This window comes from Vicia villosa, linkage group LG1 (genome assembly GCF_029867415.1).
Source record: "Vicia villosa cultivar HV-30 ecotype Madison, WI linkage group LG1, Vvil1.0, whole genome shotgun sequence".
Classification (NCBI taxonomy): domain Eukaryota; kingdom Viridiplantae; phylum Streptophyta; class Magnoliopsida; order Fabales; family Fabaceae; genus Vicia; species Vicia villosa.
Genome location: NC_081180.1, coordinates 14,429,688 through 14,446,383, shown reverse-complemented (window position 1 = coordinate 14,446,383; position 16,696 = coordinate 14,429,688). Strand labels below are relative to the sequence as shown.

The window sequence follows — 16,696 nt, the reverse complement described above, 5'->3', positions numbered from 1 at the left end:
TATTTTAATTTAAATTGAATAAAAATAAAAGAAAATTAAATTTTGGATTTCTTATAGGTTGCTTGTATTTTTATCTTTATAGAAAATCAAAGCATGAACTGTAACAAGAATATGAGCCAATAAATTGGACTACATTGTTTTTTTTAGTAGAATATGTTCCTCTTTTATTTATAAATTTCTTATATATAGTTCATGTGTCTGATAATTTTCATCAGCAAAGTTAACAATTTTGGCCTATTTTTATCCATTTTTCAAAGTTCCCATCATTAAATTTAAAATGAATCAACTTATTATTTTCTAGAAGAATAATTTAGGTAATGAAAATGCTGCATTCTTAATTACGTATAAGTAAAAATTAACTATAGAATACATTTTTTAATAAAATAAATCACATACAATGAAAGATAAAATCAATTATATATTTCTAAAATTTTTAAACATATATAATTTTTTTTGAAATAAAAATTCAATGCCAAAGCTAACAAAAATTTAAAATGGAGACAATACTCTTATATATATATATATATATATATATATATATATATATATATATATATATATATATATATATATATATATATATATATATATATATATATATATATATATATATATATATATATTGGAAAAGTGAAAAAATTAATAAAATAAACATTTACAAAATTCAGTTTACAAATCAAACATTTATTATTGAACTAACATCTTATAAACTATTTTTAAAAAATTGTAAAATTTATTAATAATTTAAAAGTAGTTAGTTATATTTGGTGTCTAACTAATCTTTACAAAATTACAATTATTCTTACTTATAAATATGTGTTCATCTCATATAGTATTATGACATTTTTAAAATTGAGATATTTTTGAATAAAATTTATATTTAGCAACACTGTTACACTTGAAATATACAAAATTACACAATAAAAAAGCTTGAAATAAAAATGAGATGACTTACTATATATATAGATATAGATATAGTCCTATATATACCGTTTCATTGATTGGCTGTGTGAAGATGATGAAGTTGAAGAATGTTGGTAAATTAGCTCGCAAGTTGCTTGAATTGATGTGAAGCTGTTGCAGGTTTGGCGCGCAGAAGAAAGATGGAAGCTAGATCGTCCGGTACATCTTGAAAGAATTTCCTCTCTCGAGATTGAGAAGACGCAACTGCTAACCGTCGACGTTTCCTTGGAGGTGGTGGACAAACCAAATTGAAGGAGATTCTCGACGGTGATGACGGTGGTGTCTGGTAGTTGCAATCCTCAATTCTTCTCTCTAGATCTGATACTTGTTCATCTTCTAATGAGTGTTGATTCAAGGTAGTAGCAGTAGTAGTGATTGTTGAAGTAGGAACGGTGTTTCGTTTGATTGATGTAATTGATCGAAATTCTTCTAACATTTCCAGACCCATTGGATCGTTTGAGATGATTATGATATTTTTGGTGGAAGGGAGGGAGGGAGGTATATAAGAAGGCGTGAAGAGGAAGAGATTAATAAATTGTAATGATGATGGGAGGTGGTGGTGAAAGAGAAGCGATATAGATAATAATAGTATGAGAGATAAGAAACCCAATCAATGTGGGGTACAGATGGTGGCATTCATAAATATCAATACCAAATTTTTATTTTATTAATTAATAATACATAAATAATTTAATTTCCTTTCTAAATCTCTATTTTTCATCTGTAAATCTTAGTTTGATAAATTTTTATCTCGATATTATCAGGCTAAATGTCAACATTAGAGTTTGAATTCTATCTCTTACAGTTGAGTGTGGATTTTTAGTCATTATTGTAATTTCTTTTATATATCAAATATTTTATTATAGAATTCAACGAAAAAAAATCAGTTATTACAATTTACAATCATCAATGATGGACCTCAACTTCAAATGTAAAGGATGAGAGATTAACATGCAATATTAGGATTGGATTTAAATGCTTAAGTCAATATGTGAAAAATAAAAGTGAATGAAATTTAAATTTGAAATTGTGTACTTGAAAATTTTCGCATATCCTTTATATAAAGGAACGGTTATAGCAATGTGTTATTCTCTATGTAGTGAATGTGAGTAGACGTTGAATATATTTTGTCTTTAGATTACCTATACTTTTTTTATGATAATTCTCATATACCGAAGACATTCTAAATATCTTTCACGCGTAAGCTCTCTCTCAAAAAATTTAACACTATTGCATGCATAGAACTGAATTCAAATATAAATATAGAATATCTAATTAAATTAGAAGAGATCCCTACCACCTAACTAACTAAGTGTTCTTGGGTCTTAAAGACTTTTTTTTTTTGAGTAAACACTCAAAGTAATGGTGTTTGTGGTGTAGATTATATTAATTTTGAGAAAAAAATTAAAAATAAAATAATTTAATTAAAAAATTAAAATTATAAATATTTGGTTTGAATTTATATAAAAAATTCTAATCTAATTTATTTTAATGTAAAAATAATTATAATATTTTATTAATCAGACAATATTTAAAAAACCGGCTAAAATTTAAAAAATAGTTAGAGATGCATTTTTCTTAAGAAAAACATTTAAAATTAAATTGATGACAACCCAAATGTCTAAAAATAGATAGTAATAATTGCATTATTTTTCTCTTAAAATAAAAAAGAAAGTACATTTGAAAAAATTGTTAAAAAAGACAAGATTGATACTGATATAGTAAAAGCAAATGGAAAAAGAAGCAAAACATATGTTGGTGGTGTGGTTGTATAACTTGTATTGCATTGTACCTGTACTTATCTGAAAGTGAGTGTTACAAAGTTATGAAGACATGCAGATGCAGCAGCATAGCATTCATCTGACATAAAGCCGCAAAATTCGCTGCTCTTCTAATCTCAGCCCCCACTTTGCATAGCTGTTTCTCCTTAAATTAACTATTTTAAATTATTTTTGTTTTTTAAATATTCTAAAATTTTATTGAGTACAGTATATAAACATAATTTTAAATTCGTATAATTATACGAATGGTTCTTTAAATTATTGAGTTAAGCCTGTTTTTGGTCCTTATAAATATTTTAATTTTTATTTTTAGTTTCTATTAAAAAACAAAATATTTTAATTTTATAAAAATTTTATGCATTCTTTTTTTTAAAATAAAAAATAACTTTATTGAAGGGATTCAAAAAATAATACAAAACATGTGATCCAAAGGATCCAACAATCCGAAACAAACTCAAACCAAATCAATATACCTGAGGCATGAGGACACTACTTATAGGTACTCTAAGCTTTGGTTTGGCCTAACACCGATACACCGTTGTATTTATAATTTTCGACACCACAGACTCACTGTTAGTGTGTTCCCTAAATTTTATGCACTCTTAATCCTTGCTATTTTTTAAAATTTTAAAATTTGTTTAATTACTCTTAAAATTTTAAATTTTTGAAGAAATATTTTCATACGTGTTTAAAATATTATAAAATATTTCTTTATCAAATTGTAGAATTTTTTATAATAAAAAAAATTAAATATGAATTTTTAAAATATTAAAAGATAAGAATAAAAGTAATGTAAATCTCGACTTAGAAATCAAATTTTAATTTTTTTTTTCGAGTAACTTTTTATAACGTTCTAAATATGTCTGTAAAATTATCATTTAAAAATGCACATCGATTTAACAGTATGAACTAAACTATGTGCATAATAATTTTATAGAATCAAAATATATCATTTTTTAATAAGAATTAAAAATAAAATTTGATATATTCATAGGGACCAAAAACATACATAATTCTAAATTATTTTACTATAATATATAGATTGATTCTTCAGTAAGGGTGGCAAAACGGGCTCGGCCCGCAGAAAAGGTCCGTTTTACCCGCACTTTTTTGCAGGACGAGATAAAGTTTTAGGCTCACTCTCTTTAATGTGCCCGCCCCCACCCCGTCCCATTTTTGTGCGGGCTTTTGCGGGCATGAGTTTTTTCTCACAATTTTACTATTTTTAGGCCTAAAAAGCTTAATGCCCACGGGCTTCCCCATCCCACCCTCACTTTTTTGCGGGGCGGGTCAAGGTTTTAAGCCCACACTCTCAAATATGTCCGCCCCGCCCTATTTTTTCATGAATTTTTGCGGGACAGGTCTAAACGGAGCGGGCATGCCCGTTTGCCACCCCTATTTTCAATTTTTTTAACAACTTAATTCTTTAAACTTAATCCCATTTTTGTGCGGGCTTTTGCGGGCATGAGTTTTTTCTCACAATTTTACTATTTTTAGGCCTAAAAAGCTTAATGCCCACGGGCTTCCCCGTCCCACCCGCACTTTTTTGCAGGGCGAGTCAAGGTTTTAAGCCCACACCCTCAAATATGTCTGCCCCGCCCTATTTTTTCATAAATTTTTGCGGGACAAGTCTAAACGGAGCGGGCATGCCTGTTTGCCACCCCTATTTTCAATTTTTTTTTAACAACTTAATCCAATAAATTTTTAGCAAATCAAATGCATTTAAACTTTAGAATCCAAAAATTAAAGAACGAGCTACAAAATTTAAAATATGAGAATTTTTAAAAAATATAAGAGACACATGAAATGTATGGAAAAAAAGAAGAGAATTTCTTCACCCACCTCCCAACCTTCTTGGCCACCTCCGGTGAATTTACCACAATACCCCTTGTTTCGGAAGTTCATTTCCGAAACTGTACTTTTTTTCTTGAAAAAGGTGTTTTCGGAAATGAACTTCCGAAAACGTGTTTTTTTTTAATATAAAATATTGATTTCGGAGATGCATCTCCGAAATAAAGTCACTTTTCAGAAAATGTGGTGTTTCGGAAGTTCATCTCCGAGCGCACCCCCCTTGGAGGAATTCGGAAATGCACTTCCGAAAATAGGTCTGGACAGAAGAAAATGAACAATTCGCTTTATTTAATCGGGTGAAAATTACAACGATAATATTACATAAAATTAAAGTTACATATTGTTAAACACGGGTAGGTGGGGATGAGAGAGTGGTGGGGAGAAAAAAAGGCTTCCAAATTTCAAAAGGTTTATTTATTATTTTAATAAAAATACGTACAACTGAAAGTAACAAATGACGGAGGAGGTGTAACCGGAGCCGAAACATATGACGGAGGAGGTGGATGTCCGGAGGAAGAAGACCCGGAGGTACGTCCACCGCGAAACAAAGGAGCCAATCAATGTAAGCTATAATTTATCATTATCATCAGGGGACGTCATTACAAAAAATTGGAAAAAAAAATCTTATTATTTTTAATCTTGATTTTTTAGAAATGACCTCCCCAGATGATAATCATAAACTATAGCTTACATTGATTGGCTACTTTGTCTCGTGGTGGACGTATCTCCAGTTCTACTTCCTCCAGACATCCACCTCATCCGTCATATGTTCCGACCCCGGTTACCACTTCCAAAAACTAACATGATAAATCCAATACAAATACACTGTGCGATACAATCCGAAATCAGAACAAAACAAAACAAAAACATGTTATTCTGCCCGACGAGCGTTACAAAATACACATCAAACAAAAAAAACACGTTATTCTTCCCGACGAGCGAACTCCTCCGAATGAAGATAATTATACCAATCCTCATCCCACTCAGTCTCAGAACCATCAGCGTTGATCACGACTCTCACGCCTGAAGACTGAGCTTGAGCATCCGGGCCCCGGGCCCCCTGGGAATGAGAAGTAGAGCCGGTCGAAACCTTCTTCTTCTCCTTCACCTCCTTCACCTCCTTCACCTCTTTCACCTCTTTCTTTGAAGAATCCTTTCTTCCCTTAGCGCCCTCTCTAGAAGACATGTTCCTGTAAACAATTGAAATCGATTAATATGCGAGACAAAATAAAAAACAAAAAAATTTGAACTTCTGATATATTTCGGAAGTTCATTTCCGAAAACTGGGATGGAGGTGTTTTCGGAAATGAACTTCCGAAACACCCCTGCGATGCAATTTCCTGCAACTTCCATGGCAGACCCCTAAATCAACCTTCAAACCAAATCAAAATGCTTCTAAACAACCTAAATACTACTAACAACCTAGCCATATATCATTTATGCAATTAAAACCCTATATAACATGCATTTGAATAATAGATCTAAAAATTTCAAAACTTACAAAGTGTTAGGATTGAGGGCTTTTGAATGTTGTTTAGCAGTGTGATTGGAGCCTTGATGCAGCTTTGGAATTCTGTTTGCACAAATTTTCGCCTCTGCCACTTTTTGTTTTGATTTAGGGTAAATGATTGGGGGAGAGGGAGTGTTTTGATAAATTTGCAGAAATCGCAGTATTTCGGAAGTGAACTTCCGAAATAATTGTTTCGGAAATGAACTTCCGAAGTAAGTCAATTTTTTTAAAAAAATACGTTTTCGGAAATGAACTTCCGAAGCAGGGGTAGTTTTGGTTTTTCGCAGGAGGTGACCACCCATAGGGAGGTGGGTAAAGAAATTTTCAAAAAGAATATCTTAAATTTTAGATACCTAAAATGTATTTAAGTAATATGTCGTCTTTTCTTTTTTAAAAAATTTATATTTCTATTTACTTATGTTTTAAAGTTTAAGTTGATATTAATTACTATTTTATGAAGGATATATTTAGATATTTATTACAATAAAATAAATATGTAAAATAAGATAACATACATAAATAATATTATGGAAGATCTAAATAACTTCCTAAAATAATCACAAAAGTTATAATTTTTTATGTGTAAATAATTTAAATATTTTTTTAATAGTTTATTGACTGAAATTTCATTTTTTAAAAGTGAATAAATTACATGTTGTTGTTCGAATCTGCGCCTCTGCAATTAAATATTCTTGCACGATTATCAACTGAGTTGACTAACAAAATTATATATAATTTTAGTTAATTAATTTTGTTACAAGTTAGTTAAGATTTGTTAGTCGGTCATGACCACTATATAAAGTGTATCATATATTCATTGTAATATGCATCTTATCATTGTTAGAACAATGTCTATGCCAACAAGAGCGTAACATGAAATTTTGTCATCTCTCATGAAATTTTGTTTTACTGATGACAAGATGTTAAACTCAATGTTAGAACAATGTGTATGCCAATAAGAGCGTAACATGAAAGATAAATGCATAAATTAAATAACATAAGAATTGTTAATTCAGTTCGGTGCAAAGTCACGAAACGGTCTTATCTGAACTCTTCCAGTTCAATATCTTTTTTCTTAATTCTATTTGTGAACTTTGATTCAGACTCCCCCTTAATCTAAGACCACTCTTATTTTCACTCAAACAATTTTCCAAGTGTTTGTAAAATAACAAAATTATTTAAAAGATGAATCACAAATACAACTAAAATATTCTATTACCCTAACTTAGACATATAAACCAAGAATAGAGTATTACAAAACAAAACACGGAGACTTAATAACAAATAAAAGTGTCGAGCTAAACAATGCAAGATTTGAGTCTTCATAAAGGAGAACGCCAACTTAAATAACCACAATTGTCTAACATAAAAGCCCAATAGGATTTTGGCGAGAAAGCAATTGGAATCTAAAAAGCGTACAAAATATCAATTCTCATAATATTGATTCTGAATATTGATTGATCTTGATTGAAACAAATATTGACTAAATATGAATTTGATGATACTAGGAATTCCAATCTTGCTAAAACTGTTTCAGAATAAATCTTTTCCAAACGAGTACATGTTGTCAAATAGGCAGTTGATTGAATATAAAATGAAATAAACCTCAAAAACAAGAGATACACTCCATTAATACTTGTGCACCAAACAAACAACTCGAGACAGAATGTCTCATATTGTGACAGAACATTTGACTCAACGTGTTTCTTTTCACTAATGCGTCATGAACTACTTCGAGAAAGGGTGTCTCACAACTTTACAAAATAAGTTGATTTACATGTTACCGGCAAAATATTATAAATCACATGTTATACCAACATATTTTATTTTTCTCTTTCTTGGGCTCAACATGGTATGAGAGCCATGGTTGAAACCATGAAAAATAGATGATTATACTTATCACCGAAGATAATTTCGAATCATCTCATTTCTTTCCATTATTTTTCTCATTCTACTATAATATTTTTTATCAAATGATATCAATTTTTCTTTTTTATCTATTGGAGTGAGCGCCAAAGAGACACCAGAAAATTTTCAAATAAACTTAAAATAGGTCGAAGACTTCTATGAGTTAAGACGACCTTCGCCACTTCCTTGTCGACTTCAACTTTTTTGTCTACTTCCTCTGTTATATCTGGATATTGATAGTCACTAGTTAGTTAATTATGTTATAAGTTAGTTAAGATTTATTAGTTGGTCATTGATGACACTCGGTCCTTACGTAATATTTATGAGTATTTTCGAAAGAATCAGTGAAATTGTGAGCGAAAGCCAAGCTAAAATGTGGAAGAAGTGAGCAAAATTGTCAAAGGTGAGGAAAGTTGTGACTTATAAAAATAAGAAGAAAAAGAAAGAAAACAACAAAGTTTGCTCTTGGATTTCTCGCAACTGCGATGATAAAGTATCGCGATCGCGATTGTACCTAACAAGGTCACGATGACACAAATTCTTGACACGTTTTGGCATCTTAAATAGAGAATTTTGCTACTTTTGAGATGATTCTAATTTCCATTCGAGAAAGTGACAACAAGAGATATTCAAGCCCGAATTTGGAGAGCTTTGGAGTCATTGAAGACATGTTTCTTCATTGATTTTTCATGTCCTCTGCATATCAACTCATGGTAATTCATTGTTACACTATGAGTAGATAGGTTTCTTTTGATTAAGTCTTAGGAGAAGAAATTAGTTGTACTTTGTTGGATCATATGAATGTTTGATGATATTTGAATGTTTTTACTTTATAATTATTATTCAATTGTTTTTGTTACTAATGCTCTTTGTGTGTTGATGAGCGCACAAAGTGAATTTAGATGAGTAGGATTATTGACGGTAAGTGTCCGATCTGAATTAGAGCAATTGTTCAACTTAGCAATTAACTAGGGACGGGTAATTATAAGTTGTGGCTAGAGAATTAACGCAGGTATATCACCTAGTTTTACTTAGAATTCGCCTAAGGAATTAGAGAGTTATAGTCTAAATTATTGAGTTGTACATCAAGAAATTGAGTACGGTGTTATTGTTATTCTCCGTAATATTATAGAGTATATTCTATTCATGTAAGACACATTCATCAATAAGGGACAATTAGGAGATTTAAATAAGATCTAATCGTCTTCGCATTATCGTATCTTTTCGCAATTCTATTCGCGTAATTAATTTTCTACAAACCAATATGAAAACCCCACGTATTTTAGTTAAATCACACGATTACAATCTTATTTAAATTTGCAATCCCTATAAAAATGAATTTACTTTTATTACTCCTACTGTTTCAGTACACTTGTTAAGAAAATCAATAGTCATGATCACTATATAAAATGTATCATTTATTCCTTCTAATATGTATCTTATCGTTGCATCAATATAAAATAGTTCAATCATCTCTTATTTAATTTCTCTCTTTTTTATTATCAACCATACTTCTCAATCGAAATCGTATTATTTCTATATTAAACTACAAATATCATAATATACTTGTATTTTTATGTTTTTTTAATTATTTTTATAACTTTCACAAATTTCAAAAATACAAAAAATTTAAATTTCAAAATATCATTACTCATGCATAAAACTTTAAAATAACAATTAAAAAATGAAACGAAATGAGTAATTATATTTTTACATAAAAATTATGTTGGTAGAGGAAATATATTAGTTAATTATATGTTGGTAGAACATAGAAATAGTTGATATAACACATTGTTGACACTATTATTTTTTCCTATAAAATCATGAAAGCCCCCAAAACAAAAACCTCTTGTTTTTGACTTATTTCAAACCATAGTTGACATCCACATCCTCCTTTAAAATTCTTTGGCAGCTATATAATACTCTACAACCTACCATGTTGCATGCCCAAGGTAAAATGTTACTCCAACATTCCTTTTAGTACGTTGGACACGTATGTTCCACATATGAATGAATGAATCCAAAAGTGTTATATGTGGACGATTTTTAAAACCATCTTCTTGCGTCACGGATAAGCATCCTATGCATGAAAAAAACAGGGTAGCTAATGTTAGGCTATACATCATAGTCTCTCATTAATAATTGTCACATACGTGATCAACCTCTAAGTAATCAACAAGATATATTGATGAGAAATTTACAATTTAGAGGTTGTAATTTAAAATGATGAGAACAAAGGTCTAACCAACATGGTATCCAATGACCTTTTTTTGTTATATATTTGCTATGATAAGGAAGATGCTTCTATTTGCTTAAGATATTTTAATATTCTTTTGTTTGATTTGTCATGTTGTTAACTCATCACATGCATTTCACACTCGACCTCTCTTTATCTAATATAATAAATAACATTCATTTTGGTGGGTCATGGGACACCTTCTAAGATAATGCTCACATGGTTCAAGCTTGTTTGTCTATTAATAATTTTATTGTTGTATTTTTCAAAAACAAACAAAAAATGTCAATGAAACATAAATAGTAAAATTTTAATTTTGATGCATTATAGTTTAAGTATATGATAAAAATTACAATAAAAAAGTAGTTATAACTATAAAACTAAATATTTTTAATGATATAACGATTAGGATTAAGATTAGGAGTAGGAGTAGGACTGATTAACATTTTAAAAAAAATCTTTATACCAATTATGTATATAAATTAAAATTTCAAAAATATAATAAATAAATAAATAAACTCATTATTTGTTGAATAAGAATGCATAGATATTTAAATTTATCGTAATACAATTTTTAAACTAATGACTATATTTAACTTTGAAATGAATCAAATCCTTAGTTGGTAGTCTTACCACCTACACGAGCTATTTAAATTCACCACACTAGTGTAGGGTCATGATGGAATTTGAATGATCATCTCGTACCTAGAGCAATCACACATAAAAGGGAAATTGAAAGTACAAGTTAACTAATCCAAAATATTATATAGGTTTCAATCAAATTCAAAGCGGTTGAGTATTGCTCCTACGAGATATTATTCTTATGAGTGTGAAAATCTTTATCTTTCACAATTTTGTCATTTGAAATAATATTTCATTGATTATAAATATCGTACATAGACTCTATTTGGTAAATTTATCGGTTGATTGATGATCTAGCTTATAGTTTATGGATGATTGTTGATAGCTTATAGCTTATAGTTGATGGTTGATGGCTGATGCATGTATCAGGGAGGAGAGAAAGGTCATTTTTGGAGGGTTCTAAAAGTATTCGCCCCCTTCTTGCAATTTCAGTTATTTACAATGTGCTTACTTTATTAATCATTATATTTAGATTCATTGAAGGATGAAGAGGTGCTCCGCCTCCTTAGACGGGGAATCTGATCAACTCAAACTGTCGTGGGCCCTTCCAATGCTTTGAGGTTGGTCGATGCTCCTTCCCCCTCACAGCCTACTGGTGTTTTGGATGGTCCATGACAGTCATTGTGTATGTCAGGTCCTTAAGCTCCTGCATAGTTGACGGATCCAGGTTTCTGCACTTTGAAATAACATTGGGCATTCCCCTCGGACAAAGACTGATCCTATTTAGTGAACATGACTAAGCGTACTATTGAGGAGGGATTATCGACTTTCGTACTCTACACTCGACATGCTTCTATAGGTCTGGCCATTGGTGGGGTTGGGCGTTGGGACGTTTTCCTGACTGACCAACATTGCAAGGAGAAACAACAGTTAGAGGAAAGTATTCACAACTTTACATTCCAATGGCCTACATACATGCAAGAAATACATAAGGCTCCTACTTCTCTTACCGGGGTAGGTGAACCTTTTAGTACCCTTAACCTTCCCGGCTCTCTAGTCGACCAATTAACTCTATTGGCGAGGGTGTTGCGAGGAAGGATAAATATCTAGCTTATGCATAGGGTACTTTATCGTATACTTAAGTGTCTCTTTCTGTAGCTCAGAGAGTTCTAGAAGCCCCCTGCCTTGAGAATTTCTCCTTGAGAATGCTTAATTATATGGAAATAACATCAAATGCAAATTTGAAAACATAACCATGTTTTACATATAATTGGATTAGCCACTTTTTGGAGGTCGGATGTTCATGCTCCTAAGATGGCCTCTAGATCGACTGCTCTCTTCCATATGGTAGTTCCCCTCTGCTGCAAGTAGTCTGAAGGAATATTGACTCCTCGTGGGTGGTCAGCTGATGGCCATTATATTCGGTTTGGAATAATATCCAAGCAAGTTTTGAAGAACATGTGTGACATACATTTAATCCAACTAACAACACCTTGTTACAAAAGGGATGCAGTAGCCATAAAAATTCTAAAAGACGGTTATGTTGATACTCTTGATAGCTACAAAAACTTTCTTTATGGAAGGGAAATATTGAAGAAAAGAGAATCTTTTGAACAATTGAAGCACTACGAGGTAATTGAAATGTGCTTTAGAATGTTGTGGGAAAGTCATCTTTGACACCAATTGATAAGAGTTTTTCTTTCATTTTTTAATTTTCATCTATTCAGGATCTTATGAGGGTTTTGGCAGTAGGGTCTTAAACTGTATCTTTTGGTATTCTTCGTGTATTCACCTAGACACAATACTTTAATCCAGATTTGGTTAAAATAAAAATGTGTAGTGTTGCATTAGAATACATGATCTTCCTTTTTAATATTGAAGACCACAATATTTTTTCAATTGCAAGAGTCATTGTTATCCCACTTGCCTAATTTTATTCTTGTTGAAAAGGAGGGATATGCATTTAATGTTGATATTCAGTATAAAATAATTCCTTTGTTTTATTCTTTTTGTCATGTTATATGACAATCATTAGAAAATTGACGTGCACCAAATATTTCTAAGTCGATGAAGGAAAGATGTTTATGAAGACACTTTGTGTTCCAAAAAAAATATATAATCAACAAGTAGAAAAGGTTATATCAGCAAAAGTAAATTAGCTAAAGAAAAAGAATTTATTCTTTATAGAGAAAGACTTACTTGTAGACAAGTTTATGCAAAAAATATTAGGTGGTATTATTGAACCAATTGAACATACTTTAATTCATGAGTTAGGCTAGGATGCTACTCCCATGTAGTAAAATAACAAGAAAAGTGCATCAAAAAACTAAAACTTCTTTAATTTCTCAGTAGCACCTAACAAGCAATGATATTGTGGAGAAACCCCTGGTTTCTCCCACTAGAGATTACCATGTCGAACATGTTGTCATCTTTAAGGACAATATTCTTGAGAATCAATCTATAGTTTTTTAGAATAATATGACACTTAATGAGGTCGTTCAAAAATATATTTACATGATTACACAAGCTTGTATTACTCTATCTGAGGGAAACATGGATATGGAACCTCTTTTTACTCTTTATGTATAAGTTCCAATATAAAAGTTGGGCTCATAACTAGTGACAACTGATCTTCGAGTGATAGGTTGATGACGGTGTTTATCAAAATCTCATGGTGAATTTCAGTATGACTCGTGTATTAATGACCCGGTTCGAGGGTACCTACAAATTATGTGACGCTCAAGTTAGTGACTCTTATAGGTGATGGTACTTTTAGGGTTAGAAGTGTGTACATGAATCTAAGGAATTTGTGAGACTTTTACAGTGAGGTCCTAAGGCTCTCAAGAACCTAGAACCTTCTACTTTTTACAATTGTTAGGGGATCCAACAAGTCGTTATCATCTAATAATTTAAAATGATTTTATTAGTTTTAATCATATGTGTCTCTAGGGTGTGCTTATCTTATACACAAACCTACTTAATAGGACTAGGGTGACCTGATTATCTACTTATTAGCCATTGGTCCAATCATGTCTACCTTAGGGGCATTCTGTCTTCTTGGTTATCTTCCTTTTGGGTCGCCTACCTTATGAGTATCCTTCTTTCTAGGTTGTCTACCTTTTGGACCACCTCTTTTGAGCCACGTGCCTTCTAGGCGGTCTGCCTACTGTTCTACGTGCCTTTTAGGCCATATGCTTCCTAACTTTTCTTCCTTTTAAGTCACCTGACTACCTAACCTGTGCGCATCTTAAGTTGTCTGCTTTCTAGGCTACCTTGTTTCTAGCATGTAGGCTTCTTGGCATGTCGGCCTTTTGGCAAGCCTGCCTTATGGGCCATCTATCTTCTGGTCTTCCTGCCTTCTAGACATCTTGTTAAGCTTTTTATTGTTGAAAAAAAATCAAGTGTGAGTTAAGAACATTGAGAAACAAAAGTGTGGGGAAGTCCCACATTGATTAGAAAACTGGACACATGGATATTTATTGGTGGGAGAATCCACTCACCTATCACCTTAAGGTTTTGGGTGAGTATATGGTATGTCTCTCACAATGTGTGTTGCTCATAGAGAAATTCCCCAATATAAATGCTCCCTCATATTATTGACCCCCGAATTGATATCTTCATTGGTATCATGAGCCTTTGATTCGAGTGAAGGGACTTAATCAATTGTATCAAAACTATTCCGACACGGTCGTTGGTAGAAGTGTCCCGTTGAAGAGTGTCAATGGCGATACAAGTGTATGTGATGAAAGAGTTTTCGCTTGAGGGGGAGCATTGTGGATAAACTCACACTTGAGGGGTAGTGTTAACAAAACTTAAGTGAGTTAAGAACTTTGAGAAATAAAGTGTGGGGAAGTCTCACATTGATTAGAAAAGTGGAGACTTGAGCTTTTATAATTGGGAGAACCCACACACCTATCACCTTCAGGTTTTTGGTGAGTATGTGGTGTGTCTCTCACAAGATGCGTTGCTTATTGAGGTTGTAGGCTTTGATCATGATTTAATTTTTGTGTCTCTGTTTATTATTGACATCATATCATATATGAGAACAAGTAATCAACTAGGACGTAAATGTTCCCTTTCTTGTCCCAAAGAATAGTCATTAGTGATGGGTCATCACGAGGGGAAAACATTTACACTAAGTCAAACATTCACCTAAAGATCAAATGACTTGCCAAAATAAATGAGAGAGACACCACATATTCACCCAAAATCTTAAGGTGATAGGTGTATAGGTCATCTCATTTATAAAGTGCTTAACCTCCACTTTTCTAAACATTGTGGGGCTTAGAACTCACACTTGTTTCTTCATACAACTCACACTTATTTCTTAACAATTAGTTCGAGGTGGACGTGACATCATTTCCAATCGACATCCATGATTAGTCGAGAAAAGTGTACCATGAGGAGGAGTGAACTCTCGCTCAACCAAGCGTAGAAGCATGTAAATGGATCTGACTTGCATTAACCGGGGGTTATGACTCTTTAATTCTACTATAACTATTGTAAAAATATTCCTACTTAAACATTAAAGTCTTACCACAGATATCACCCTCTCTAGAATAGCTACGTAATCCTTCACACTTAATTTTATCAAGCATGAAGATTTCCTTCTTCCTACACTTATTATGTAGTATTGCTGAAAATATCTTAATATATATGGTTTCGTAATTTATATAATTTCTCACCACCCAAGGATAATTTAAATAGAAAATTTCTTCACCCACCTCCTAACCTTCTTGCCCACCCCTAGTGAATTTACCACAATACCCCTTGTTTCAGAAGTTCATTTTCGAAACTGTACTTTTTTTCTTAAAAAAGGTGTTTTCGGAAATGTATCTCCGAAAACGTGTTTTTTTAATATAAAATATTGATTTCGGAGATGCATCTCCGAAATAAAGTTACTTTTCAGAAAATGTGGTGTTTCGGAAGTTCATCTCCGAACGCACCCTCCTTGGAGAATTCGGAAATGAACCTCCGAAAATATGTCTGGACAGAATAAAATGAAAAACAGCAACAATTCGCTTTATTTAATCGGGTGAAGATTACAACGATAATATTACATAAAATTAAAGTTACATATTGTTGAACACGGGTAGGTGGGGATGAGAGAGTGGTGGGGAGAAAAAAAGGCTTCCAAATTTCAAAAGGTTTTTTTTATTCTTTTAATAAAAATACGTACTACTGTAAGTAACAAATGACGGAGGAGGTGTAACCGGGGCCGGAACATATGACGGAGGAGGTGGATGTCCGGAGGAAGAAGAACCGGAGGTACGTCCACCGCGAGACAAAGGAGCCAATCAATGTAAGCTATAGTTTATCATTATCATCAGGGGACGTCATTACAAAAAATTGGGAAAAAATCTTATTATTTTTAATCTTGAATTTTTAGAAATGACGTCCCGAGATGATAATGATAAACTATAGCTTACATTGATTGGCTCCTTTGTCTCGCGGTGGACGTACCTCCGGTTCTTCTTCCTCCGAACATCCACCTCCTCCGTCATATGTTCCGACCCCGGTTACCACTTCCAAAAACTAACATGATAAATCCAATACAAAAACATTGTGCGATACAATCCGAAATCAGAACAAAACAAAACAAAACACGTCAAACAAAACAAAAACATGTTATTCTGCCCGACGAGCGTTACAAAATACACATCAAACAAAATAAAAACACGTTATTCTTCCCGACGAGTGAACTCCTCCGAATGAAGATAATTATACCAATCCTCATCCCACTCAGTATCAGAACCATCAGCGTTGATCACGCCTGAAGGCTGAGCCTGCACGTCCGAGCCATGGACCCCCAGAGGACGAGAAGCAGAACCAGTCAAAAGCTTCTTCTTCTCCTTCACCTCCTTC

At 32.3% G+C, this 16,696-nt stretch overlaps 1 protein-coding gene across 1 annotated transcript; it reads right to left on the bottom strand.

Moving 5' to 3' along the window:
- Nucleotides 1–858: 858 nt before the first annotated feature.
- On the bottom strand, nucleotides 859–1,568 carry LOC131601427 (uncharacterized). The gene has a single exon (XM_058873237.1). The coding sequence runs from the start codon at nucleotides 1,409–1,411 to the stop codon at nucleotides 1,043–1,045; it is 369 nt and encodes a 122-aa protein (XP_058729220.1). The 5' UTR covers nucleotides 1,412–1,568; the 3' UTR covers nucleotides 859–1,042.
- Between the last annotated feature and the right edge of the window lie 15,128 nt (nucleotides 1,569–16,696).